General features: G+C 41.6%; 1 protein-coding gene across 4 annotated transcripts in view; it reads right to left on the bottom strand.

The window, feature by feature from the left end:
• Nucleotides 1-13,589, bottom strand: part of PHACTR2 (phosphatase and actin regulator 2) — a 247,584-nt gene that overhangs the window by 167,092 nt on the left and 66,903 nt on the right. Inside the window, exon 1 of one of the 4 annotated variants that reach the window (XM_066248273.1) lies at nt 6,590-6,804. The exons of the other annotated variants lie outside the window; for them this stretch is intronic. Within the exon in view, the coding sequence (XP_066104370.1) occupies nt 6,590-6,602 (13 nt within the window). The 5' untranslated portion in view covers nt 6,603-6,804. Of the gene's footprint in view, nt 1-6,589; nt 6,805-13,589 lie in introns of those variants that run through there. 4 annotated transcript variants of the gene reach the window in all.

Genomic DNA, 13,589 nt, shown 5'->3' with positions numbered 1-13,589 from the left:
AATCAATGAACAACTAAGGTGTTGCAACAAAAAACTGATGATTGATGCTTCTCATTTCTCTCTGTTCCTGTCTGTCTGTCCCTATCGATCCCTCTCTCTGACTCTCTCTGTCTCTGAAAAAAAACAAAAAACAACTAACTCCAATTATCTGAAAAACAAAACAAAACTTTGTTTTAGAAACAAAGACTTTGTACTGCTTCAAACACTCTTAAACCAAGTCTGTTGGTTTATACTCAGGAGATCAAAGTTGCTCTACAATTAGAATAAAAATAACTAAGAAAGTTCAGTGCCACTTTCAGAGTACTTTTGTTTTAACATGAACCTATGTTTCCTTTCGGCATTTTTTTTTTGTATTTTTCTGAAGTGAGAAGTGAGGAAGCAGAGAGACAGACTCCCACATGCACCCAACTGGATCCACCCGGCATGCTCTGCCCATCTGAGGCATTGCTCTGTTGTAACCGGAGACATTCTAGCACCTGAGGTGGAGGCCATGGAGCCATCCTCAGGACCTCGACCAACTTTGCTTCAATGGAGCTTTGGCTGCCAGAGGGGAAGAGAGATATAGAGAAAGAAGAGAGGGAAGGGTAGAGAAACAGATGGACACTTCTCCAGTGTGCCCTGGCCAGGAATTGAACCAGGGATTTCCACACGCTAGGCCAACGCTCTACCACTGAGCCAACAGGCCAGGGCTGGCATTTTGTTTTAAAGGTATAGTGATTTCTATAATAATATTGCCATTTTGAAAACCAGTGTTCCTAAAAGCAGATTACTTACCAATTTTAGTTTCTCCCTTAGGAAAAAAACAATGTGAATCCCAAGTGCTCAGAAATATATACACTTGATGAACCATAAAGTACTACAGTATCACAATGGGTTTCACAATAAATTCAAGGGAAGATACTATAATTCATTTTTTCATAGCTTTAAAAAATGGTCAATAGTAACTATTTTTATAATATTAGGGACATTTCAGAAAATAATAAAAATAAATTTCAGTCCTGGCCTGTTGGCTCAGTGGCAGAGTATAGGCCCAGTATGTGGATGTCCCCAGTTTGATTCCTGGTTAGGGCACACAGGAGAAGAGCCTGTCTGCTTCTCCACCCCTCCCCTCTCTCTTCTATCTCTCTCTTTCTTTTCCCTTCTTGCAGCGATGGCTCTATTGGAGCAAGTTGGCCCCAGGAGCTGAGGATGGCTCCATGGCCTCTGCCTCAGGTGCTAAGAAGAGCTCAGTTGCTGAGCAATGGAGCAACGCTTCAGATGGGCAGAGAATTGCCCCCTAGTGGGATTGATGGGTGGATCATTGTTGGGGCATATGTGGGAGTCTGTCTCTGCCTCCCCTTCTCTCACTGAATAAAAAAATAAATTTGTTTTTTAGTAAAAAGAAAATCTGTTTTCAATTCTTATTAAGTTCATTTCACTGAATCAAGGCTGATAATCCCCCACCCAAGAAAGTATATGCAAGTACACACATAGAAATTTATTAATACATGCAAGTGTACACATATATATTCTATATATATATGTATGTGTGTGTGTGTATATATATATATATATGGCATCATTATATTATATATCTAAAAGGTCTTATGGCTAACATTATCATTGTTACTAAGACCAAAGTATCATGAAAATAGGGAATAAAGGAAAAAATTTAAATTGCACTAAGTACAGTTTTCAAACATAGCCAATGTCCTAGAAATCATTCATTTCTAAAGCAAATCAATTGACATAAAATGTCTACTCCATTAGGTAACCAACCTCCTGAATCACCATCTTCCGTTGTTCAGGAACTTTGCTAGGGCAGCCTGAGCTGCTGAAGTAGATTCTCCTATTGAATTTTGAACCAGTTTAAAATAAAATGTCTTGGTGCTTACATCTGCTTATATAACAGCCTGGCCTTTACCAAAATTACTTCACTGCTTAGGAGCATATTTCTCTGGGCCTGGTCTTATCTCCATCTGTGTGCAAAGGTTTTTTTAAGAAGCATTGGAGACTAGCTGTGGTGGGGTTTACCAAACTGAACCAAGAGCATATGTAAAACAGAAAAGCTTTTGAATTGTGGATAAAACACAGAACAAACAACCCCTGTAATAACTCCACGGTTAGTAAGGAGTTCCACTTGTGCACTTGTACCTGTGCCTCTGGCTGTGTGTGTGCATGTGTGTGTGTGTACACCTTTTAGTGAACTAAAAAGCCATCGTTGATCAGGTACTAAGGCTAGTGGGTAACAGAGAAGTGTTCCAAACCCAACAATTCCAAAATGAAGATCATCATCTTTCCCTTCAAACCCCTCCGTGCTCCGTAGTACAAGACTATACTTTGATTCTTTAACTAGAAGCCTCAGAGGTCTGCTTCCGCTGGTCCACAGTGTGTCGGTAAAGTCAGGGTGCACTTCTGACCGGTCACAGGAAAGCAACAAAAGATGATAGCAATGTGAAATCTGCACCAAATAAAAGGAAAACCCTCCCAGTTTCTGTAGGATGATGTGGCAGCATGTGCGCATGAGCAGATGATGACGTAACACTGTGTATACAGCGGAGCAGCCCACGGCCATGCCAGTCGGGATGTGGACGGTACAGAGGAAAGTTCAGTGTGTTCTGTGGCTCGCTAAATTCGAATCCGTGACCAAAGTGCAACGTGAATATCGGCGCGTTTATAACGAAGCGCCACCACATAGGAATAACATTACTTGGTGGGATAAGCAGTTGAAGGAAACCGGCAGTTTGGTGGAGAAACCCCGTTCTGGTAGGCCATCAGTCAGTGACGAGTCTGTAGAGGCTATACGGGATAGCTACCTAAGGAGCCCTAAAAAATCTGTGCGTGAGCCCACATCGAACTGCACTGAATAGGTATGAAACTGGGAGAGTTTTCCTTTTATTTGGTGCAGATTTCACATTTCTATCGTCTTTTGTTGCTTTCCTGTGACCGGTCAAAAGTGCACCATGACTTTATGGACACACTGTACTTCCCCCGGCCTCCTTTTCTATTCATTGTGCTCACTGGTGCATATCCAATGCATCGCTCACCCCCCATTCCTATTGTGCCACCCACATCAATTTCCATTACACTCTCGGGACAGCCACCTGACTGCTCTCAGCTTATACCTGCTTACCGTTCCAAGCATCATCTCACTGCTAGAGCCGGCCTGCCAGAGCATGTCTTTGTTCATAGGGCAACCCTGCTTCCATTTTTGGATGGTTCTTTAGTATTACTATATATTAGCCATTGTATCAAAAGCTTTATATATGTATCATCATATATTCTCTTCACAACAATCCTAAAATGGATACAATTGTTGTTGCCACTTATAGATGAGAAAATAAATGGCTCCGGAGCCTGTAGAGCTTGTTCGTGGTCACTGGGATGGCAGGTGGCAGAGCCAGTTTTCACTTCAGATTATTTAATGCTCTTGACCACACTAGTCTATTTTTCAAGGAGTTCATAGACTGTGAACTTCTCATATTCAGTGATTGTCCATCAAGGGTCAAAAGCCTTTAAGCCACCAGGACAGAATGTAAGGTGAGGATACAGTGGCTCTCAAAGATGTCACCTCCCCTCCCAAATGAATATGCCTCTTATGACCCACACACAGTGATAGAAACATCTTGGTCTTGAGCAAGAAAAAATTTGCCCAACAGATGCTATAGAACTTGTGATAACAGTCAGCTCCTGCAGAAATACAGAATTACATTCCAAAACATTGGGTTTTCCTACATGTTAATCGCATAGTCCTGATCAGCTCTGCCTCAGCATTACTTTCCACAGCTCGTCCATGAGGACACTTGATGAAGGCGAGGCGGAGAAGCAGCAAAGAGATACAAACGCAGGGACAGAACAGCGTGGACCGCAGCTGTAGTCATAGTCTGGTCTGATAAAGGAACATCCGTATCAACTACAGAACTTAAAGACAAAACAGCCCCATCAAAAAAAAAAAAAAAAGCTTAGATATTGCGAAAATGCCCCCACATATTCTACACGCACTGTTTGATAAATATTTTATCGTTATTCCAGGAAAAGCTTTTAAAGGAATACATAAGCCAGCAACTGAGAGGGAGGGATGTTCCTTCTCAGAGATGGGAGGAATGGCAGCGCCTGCCTGGTAAGGATGGGCTGGACAGAACCACACCGGCATGCGGGCTGCACTGCGCTCACTGACACCGACACCAACACCAGAAGGACCGAGGCCCGGGCCACAGCTCTTCCTTATTTGTTAACAGAGAAGACACACAGTATCTTCTATGCAGTCTTCTGTGGGATTTGAATAAATCAGAGGCACTCAGCTACTGTGTACCCACTGTTGTGTTTGTGCCTAACAAGTATCCAAACCCCCGCTGGAAGAGAGAGCACGGCTCCTGGGAACGGATGGTCCAATCGCCAGCGCAGGCGCTCCGCTCTACCCAGCCAGCCTCTGAGCCTCCGTGCTCCAGTCCGCAACTCAATTCTGATTGGAAAGTATAGGCGGATATTCAACATCATTATTTTGTTTAAATTAAATTGGAGAAATTGCAGTATTCCAAGCTAATTGGGTATCTTGGTAAAATGTTAAAATAATTTTAAGCTTTTTTTTTTTTTTTTTTTTTTGCCACTTACCAGTACTATCTTAAATGCCTTCTTTATTCCTGATAGTCAATACAAGGTACTGAAATGTGTGTGTGTGTGTGTGTGTGTGTGTGTGTGTGTGTGTGTGATGTTCATAGTTCCCTGCTATAAGAGAGGCTGCTTCCGTCATCAAAAAATTACCAAGAAAAGTGATCACTGACAGCCAATGAACTATGATGAGAAAATTGTGATTTCTGAAGTATTCAAATAATGTAATATAAAAGCCTGTTATTCTACTCAAAGGTATACACATCTACATTTGGGATTTCACCCCAAATTTGAAATGATATAAAAATTGCTGCTTTAATAGCCACATGACACAGTACATAAATATTCTTAAACATACCAGAAGCAGAAGTATTTTAATTAATAGCATCTAAAAGCATAAATATCAGTACAAATTTTGAAAACACTCATTCCCCTAAGCTGTAGTAAGCCAAGAAGTAAATCTTAACCCTTTAAACCTACAAAACGGCTGTTATAGTAGTTTCATTCCTTTTCTTAAATGGCCTTTAAATAAATACACGAGTCAGTTAAGAAAGGCATTTCCTTGAATTAAAGTGATAATTCTGCCAGGACCTCAGTATAATTAATTATGGGTGGCAGAAGTTTGAAATGAGGCTAAGTTAGGGATTTCAGTTTATTCATTTATTTTTTACTTACTCCACTGCTGTAATTAGAGGAGATGTGGGTTGATCTTGAAATTGTGCCTTGTCATGGACCATCATACCTACATGCTTTTATGACAAGCCCTATTGGCATATTGAATTAATGAACAAAAATGAGGGGTATAATGCTTATACATCAATCCAGCCTCCTCCTCCTTCATACACACACACACCCTGTATATTAGTTTTGTTTCTATCACAACCCTGACATTTTTACCCCTAATATTGTACTGTTCCAATTCATTTCAATGTCTTTGATGTCAAAGACAAAATTATATTAGTCACAGGGTTTGGTTCCTGGTAACTTCTTTCACAAAAGAACTCAAAACACTTTGCCTTCAAAATTTCTGCTTGCCTATGCTACCTGAACCAAGGGTTGAAATAGCCACATTTCACAAAGAAATATGTGTTCCTGGAAACTGGTGGGCTTATTGTGTGGAATGTGTTGTAAATGATGCATCCTCTTTGCAGAGCTGACCCTGTCTCCTGGCTGCAGGGCATCTCTCCAGCAAACTGCTACCAGCTGGGCATCTGAACTAATGAGTTTCAGGAGACAGAGAACCCATAACTCGTTTGGGAGAATTCTGCATTTAGTGTCCCTCACACCAAGATGGAGAGCAACCCCATTGTGCACATCTTCTAAAAGTTTAATACAGCAAAGAAAAAAGAAAAAGTTCTACATGAGAACTAATTTTATGCTAATCATTTAATTGGCATTAGAATACCACCACAGTCATGTTCATCTAGCTGTTAAGTAAAGATACTAAAAACAAATACATTTTTAAAAGGGACCTGATTGGCCACTAAGGTCTATACCCTGAAATTAAAATAGCAGAGGCTATTGAGACATCTCTCCCTTTTGTCCTAACATGAAGACGAAGCTTCAGACACAAGAATGCATCTGCTACCCCTCAGTGCATGCTGTAACATTGAACAAAACGTTTCCCTCAGTTCATTAACTCCATCTATCTTTTGCCACCCCTTCGTAAGTTGTTTCATCAACTATAGTACACGCATTTTCACCCACTGCTCTGAGCACAAAAGGATCAAACGGCACACATTCCGCAGCCTAGAGAAAAGAACAGGGTAGTCTTCAAAGAGGTGACTGGGAATGATAATCTGCGTCCCCAATTCCTCAACTTCAAAGCGAACACCGATTACCTTGTGGACAATGCAGCCGGGTTAACACATGACATGTCTCCCCGGTCCTGAACACTTAAGTGCAGAACAAGACCAACACACATAGACAAACATTCTGCAGGAAGGATGCAGACAGCAAACGAGCCAGGAGGGTGGGAAGAATTCATGCCTGCTTTACCTACCGGCGTTGTCCATGTCTCAGGAGTGGCGAGGCGAGTTCTGTAGCCAGGCAGCCGGGAAGCCGGGCTCTTCTCCTGGCTAACGAAGCACCCTGCCCTTCTGCTGATTATCAGTCCTTGCTGGCACACAGAGCGTACTTCATGCACTGTCTGCAGGAGACACCGCCAGGAAATTTATATCTCCGAGGATGACAAACAGCCATTAGCTCCATTACAGGCTGATTAAGAGAGACTGAGCCTATCAAGTGGATACTTGAATCCACTGGGGTTTTCACCTCTGTTCTAAGCTAAGGAGAAAAAAGAAAATCACTGCAATGTGGAGTGTATTGCACATTTCAGAAAAGAAGTGCACATGCTAAGCAGAACCCAGTGCTGTTCCCAAAGATGCCAGAGCAAACATGAGCAGGAAGAGGCAGAGTTAATTAAAAGGTAAAAAAGGAGCTTAAAAAATACGATCCATTGTCCTTTCTCTGGGGCTGGTCTAAATGTGGTCCAGCTTTTATCACGGGTATCGCCGAATAACTGGGCAACTTTTTTATTGAAAATATTAAAGTTTTCTTTGTACTTGTTGTTACTGTTGTTGGGGATGAGCAAGGATCGGCAGAGAAAACATTTTAAAATAAAAGCTATCTTCAACCTTTCTGCTCTTAGTATATGTTGCGAAGTTGAATCCCGTCACTCTATTTTGCTTTATGCTTTCATCAGAACTAGTGTTTCTATTTCTAGTCAGTATTTCTGCCCACCTAGCCTAACAGAGACATTCAAAGGGCTTTCACTAAATGTCACTAATGATACAAGACATAATGGTCAAAAGATGTCAAGTATGTTACAAGTATGTCTCTAGTATGTTACAATCTGTGGCCATCTTAGTCATAGAAATCTGAAGAGCAAGAGAAATGCATTCACTAATACAGGAAAACCCATTTCACTTCCTTCCTTTAATTTGGCTATGAAAAGAAGACCCTCCCACACACCCAAAACTGCCTACAATACCAAGGGACAGGGATGGGCAGAGTGCAGAAGAAATCAGATGTCAAGGCCCTGTGGCTTTTATGATACTAGAATGTGAGCACAGCATAACTGTACTTTCTGCATTTTCTCAGATATCGTCAAAAATATTTTACAATGGCCTCATTTAACCTATGACACAGTTAACCCACAAGATGGTAAGATTCTACAGGTTGTTCAGTTTGCTAAGTTTTTAAGAACAGTTCTCAGTGTTCTTTTCCATCAGGGTTGTTGAATTTGAAAAGCAATGCATTTATTTAGCATTTCCTTATGCCATTGGGACTTCTAATGACACATCACTTGCAAATTATCTATAATCTAGTCTTCCATTTCAATAGCTTCTACATATTTTGGGTTTTAATGTAACTTTGGGTTTGCCTGTTACAGATATGGGGTTCTTTTATTTTGTAAGCAAACTACTTCATTTATGATAGCAGTACTCGTGCAGAAAACTTAAATTTCTCAGTGATTATGCCCTGAGATTTTTATTACCACTATTTTAATTCTGTCACACAATTTTAAGGCTATATTACTCTATTAATTTCAAAAAAAATTCTTCATATGTTTCGAAGAATGCTTGGATCCCGTAAGATTAAAATCACTGTGGCTCCCACACCTCATCTACTTGCCCTGATTACAGCTGCCAGTGACCCAGAGTGTCATCAGTAGAAAATCTAGGGCAAACTGGCTTTTTTTTTTTTTTTTAAGGAAGGAGTTAGGGAAATACAAAATATAAAAGAGAGAGAAATACATCATGAAGCCTGAGATTTTGGAAAGGAGTCGATAGGAAGTGCATCTTGACTAATATGAATCTATTACTGTTAGTTATGTATACAGTTCAAAATGTTGTCCTGGGTTCATTTTATTAATATAGTCAGTCCCCAAATTACAAATGAATTGTGTTCCAAATGTTTGTTTTGCTGGTCATTTGAAAAACAATTTTTCTCCTAAACACTGATTGGATTCCAAGGACAGACCCTTGAACACTTTAACTCGGGATGTGATTTATATAAGATCCACAATCTCATACGCAATTTTAAAATCCAGAAAATTCTAAAATCTTTTTTTGTCTTTTTAAGTTTGGCTCTAAAATGCATCTGTGTCGCAACCTGAGATGAAGTGATATGAGGTTATTTAAACTCTTTGCTCTTATCTCATGCAGAATGAATAATTATGTTTTGCTAATGAAATGTTGATATTATCAGTTATGGGAATCTGTTCCGATCCTGCTGCAGATGATATCTAATATATAATATACACATTATATTACCGTCTTAAAGTGCAAAAATGCTGAGTTCAGAAACATACCAGACCTCAAGGGTTTCAGATGATGGACTATCGCCCTTCAGCACAATTTTGCAATTTAAGAGGGTGGGAAAGAATTCTTTCTGGTGGTTTGCCACAGGATCGCCCATCCTCATTCAGAAACCAACTCCCTCTCTCACCTGCCAAGTGCCGAACCTCTCTACCTACCAATGCTGTAAGACATGGACAAGGGGTGGGCAACACAGAGAGAGGTCTAAAAATAATGAAACTAATGTTGAGTGTCTATTAGGGATCAGGATGTTTAAAAACATCCTGCATACAGTGCCAAGGATGCATCTGCTTTCTGTCTCCCTGCCTCCGCCCCCAGCACCACCGCTGTCTCTGCCTGGCGCCCGAGGAAGGCAACGGAGCAGCGAAAAGCCCCAGTGAGGGGGGCGTTCTCCTCAAGCTCCGGGGAGAACCCACTCCCCGCCTTGATTCAATTCAGACCCACCAGTTAACCTGCTGTCTTCAGGGAATGCCTGAGAGGAAGTGTTCACCAGGCCCTTTCTCGCTGTCCCAGAGAAGCTGTGGGGCATTGGAGCAGCATCCATACGCTTAATGTCCGGCATCACATTTTAAATATGAGGCAAGCTGCCATGTTTATTGCCTCTCTCATATGCATATTCCTCAGCTGTCTGAGAATCGTACTAATGTGTTTGAGGCCAATGGTGGTTTGGAGAACCTGCATCCGGAATAGCCTCAGTGCTGTTCCACCGACAGAAGGAAGGCTGCAACCATCCTTAGAAGACCAGACCCCGCCTGGTCTTCTAAGGATGGTTTATCTGAGGTTCGGTGTATGGTGTTTGTGACTCCGTCTCCAGCTGAGGTCAGACTCAAGGGCAAGACTAGCAGGGGCGTCCAGCCCCGCGTTCAAGTGTATCACTGAGCATCTGCTGATAACCCCGGTCATTAGCACATCTATATCTAAAAATACTTTATCGGCATCACCGCCCCCCCCCCCCTTTAAATTTCAAAGGAGAAGAGAATGTCTTCCCTGTGGAGACACTGGGAAGAGTGGAAGGCTGGCGGCAAGCACGCTCTACCTTTCTGATGAAAATCTGAGCCCAGGTGGACCAAGTTCAAATGGATGCCGCAGCGAACAAGAGGCAGAAACACTCTGCCAAGAGGTGCCGCAGCTCCAGATCATAGGCTAAACATTTAATGGTTTGGCCTTCAGGGGACTAACGGGCTTCTTCTCTACAAAGTGAGACTGCTCCTTAGAATGAAGAAATTAAGAGAATGAATTGCCTACATAATTGTATTGCATGGCACAGCAGATCTGGACACCCAGATCCAGTGGTGGGATTAGCTGGTTCGCATCGGTTCGATAGAACCGATACCTAATTTTTTTGTTCAGTTCAGTGAACCGGTTGTTAAAGTGGCATCTGTAATCAGGATTCTCTCTAAGGTGGGTGCCTGGGCAGCCACCCAATGTGGAAATCACAAATTTACATTCCTTCCTCTTTATAACGTTCATCTGTGCAACAGCGTATTGTAAGTGCATGTTGTAATGTTCATTCTGTTCATAGGTAAAAAAAAAAAAAAAAAAAAATGCAAGTGAGGATGCCGATCAGGAAGCAATACGGAAACATCTAAACAGTCTCATTGTTTTTGTCAGGTATTTCATATTTTTTCATTAATCTTTTAAAACTCTTTCTTATAACATAATCTAGTTTTGTGTACCTCTTTTATTGTTCTTATTTAAGTATTACGTGCATGAGATAATAAACTACCTGTTGGTATAGTGCTTTTTATACTTTAAATCAGTGGTCCCCAACCCCCGGGCCGTGGACCGGTACCAGTCCATGGGCCATTTGGTACCGCAGAGAAAGAATAAATAACTTACATTATTTCCGTTTTATTTATATTTAAGTCTGAACGATGTTTTATTTTTAAAAAATGACCAGATTCCCTCTGTTACATCCGTCTAAGACTCACTCTTGACGCTTGTCTCGGTCACGTGATACATTTATTTGTCCCACCCTAAAGACCGGTCCGTGAAAATATTTTCTGACATTAAACCGGTCCGTGGCCCAAAAAAGGTTGGGGACCACTGCTTTAAATGGTCATCAGGGCAGAGAACTGGTTGTTGAATTATTTGAGTCCCACCACTGCCCAGATCGGCCCAGCAGACTGTATCCCTTTCTGATTCATACAAAGAAATCAAGTGCCAGAATATTGACTAGCAATCAGGAAGTCATCAAGCTCACTCCCAGTTCCTTTGGGAACAGATTCTACTGGAAATCTGTTCTGACAAGATTTGGCCACTGCTTTTGTGAGAACAGCTATCAGATACAGAGAGTTTACATGAGCAAAGTGCCTAAATTTACAGCTCTCTTAAGCACTTACCCAAATCCCTAAACTATTAAAAATGAAAAAGTTCACAGGAGAAAGTTTTGCAACCAAAAGTATTTCCAGGAAAAACTGAACAACAACAAAAAGTTACACATATAACTAATGTTCTATTATTTGGATTTTAGAACAATAGTTGCTTGACATGTCTCTGTTTTCAATTATTCTTAACTGTTTTGAGATTTCTCTCCTGGTGCCAAGCGGGAGGAGAAGGTCTCTTGAATTTCTTTTTAAAGTTTGATTCTCTTTCCTTGTATACAGTCCTTAGATTGTGCCTTCTATTCACACAGACTCAACATCTTAATGCAGAGGCCATGAAACATTTCGGCACACGCAGAGCTCTGCATGGCGTCCAGACCTTGAGCGGCGGGAGCCGTCAGACACAGTCTTCTGACATGTTTGGACTTTCGGTCAAGGTGGTTTGGTGAGTCTGTGCTTGGACACCAAATACTTATAACAACAGATAAAATATTAAATGGGAAAGTCACAGCTAGACTTGAGAAGCTATATGACCACTTCTGTGAATTGGAAAGGAGACAAAAAACCTGTGAGCATCTGACTGAGCACGGACTGGGGCTTCCACTGAGGCTTGCTCTGCTCAAGGTGCCCTGTGGTGGTGGCTGGAGACCGGGGGGCACAGCTACTATGTGGTGATGGGTTTAAACGAGCCCCAGTCAAGACAAGAGGAGTCAAACCTGGCTGGGGGTCAACTTGAATGGGGCTCCCCAACTCAGTGAAGGAAACTGGGAACTACAAGAGGCCTTTGACCTAATTCCAGAAGCCATGGAGTTATAAAGCCTTGATGGGCAGTGGGAGGGTAAATCCTCACCACCAAGAATGAAATAAGATGTGTATGAAACACTAAAAGAAAAATACGAAATCGAAAAAGGTGAATATGAGGCAAGAATAGGTGGACGTGGAAAATAACTTGAAGAAGTCTTAGAAAAGAAAGACACATGCCATTTAGACCAACGTGGACTTCTCATTAGCAATCATGGGTGTTCGAAGACAAGATGCAGCATCTAAAAATGATTTCTGAAGGGAAGCTCAATTATAAATCTATAAATCAAAGCAGAATGATATATGCTTACCATTATCCAAATCAACCCATTTACCACTAGAAGGATTAAAAAGAAGAGTTTTCAGCAACTTTATATATGTGTTATTATGGCCAATGCTCAAAAAAATTATTGAGTCAGCAGCAATGCGAGCAGGTCACCAGAACACAGAGGACAGCATCTGTCTGAGGTGATACTGAACAACTAGCAAAAGGGAGCTCTTGAATCCAACCTTCAGCCAAAACGGTGGCCTGTTGCTTAAAGGGCAGTTATAGCTGCTTGTGGATGAGTCTAGTGCTACAAAACCAGCAAACAAAGGGAAAAACAGGCTCACAGAATTTGACTTGGGAATATGCGGCCCAGACAAATTCTCTCTGCAGGCCGTCACTTAGCTGAAAGAATGATGGGTGCCACCCCAACCAGATAGCGAGTTTCCCTCAACCAGCAAATGGCTGGCTGGTGCATGCTGGCTTGACCGAGAGAAGCCTGTCACCCAAACTCACAAAGATGACTGTGTTTAGCAGGTTTTTAGGAAGGGGTCAGATTGCTGTTTTCTAAGATGAGCAATCAAGCGCTGCCAAGAGGCAGTCTAGGCAAATCTAGTCCACTAACATAATCATTTGGTCAGGCCAGACCTTGAAATCTTTAGTCAAAGCATCTACTCTCGTTTGCCAAAGTCGCCACCATTCCTTATTGTCTTATATTGAGTTGTACACGTATACACGACCTGCCTGCCTCCTGAGCATCTGTGCCCAAGTCAACAGAATGAACTAACACCCTCTCAAATCCTTTCCAGACTCGTGGTTTTATAAAGAAAGGGTCGATGTTTTAGCCATCTGAACAGCATGGGAAGGGAGAAAGTTTAGGCTAGGCTTTAATGAGCTGTTCCCACAGGCTGGCAACCGGAAACAGTTCTTCTGTGGGCTGCCTTGCTGGGTGTCATCAAACAAGGTATCCTGGTTCTACATAACTTCAATTTAAGGGGATAAACATTTCTTTAGTAACAAGATGTTTTTTAACATGGAAAACGCCTTACCAATCATAAATTGATTACCTCTGCTACAATCTACAGTCTATGAAAACAGGAAGCTAATCAGTCTTCATAACTCTGAGAACACTACCAGGTGCTCAGCAGTCCTATTTAGAATGATACACGACCACATAGATGATGCAGAGACAAATAAACAAACATTGGGGCCAGACAAGGCCCATTCTCAATTTCAGCCATTTCACATTTCATCAATTGGAGAATTCCATCATGCTTATAAAGTTCTGGT

This window comes from Saccopteryx bilineata, chromosome 12 (genome assembly GCF_036850765.1).
Source record: "Saccopteryx bilineata isolate mSacBil1 chromosome 12, mSacBil1_pri_phased_curated, whole genome shotgun sequence".
Taxonomy (NCBI): Eukaryota; Metazoa; Chordata; class Mammalia; order Chiroptera; family Emballonuridae; genus Saccopteryx; species Saccopteryx bilineata.
This window is presented reverse-complemented; position numbering and strand designations above follow the sequence as displayed.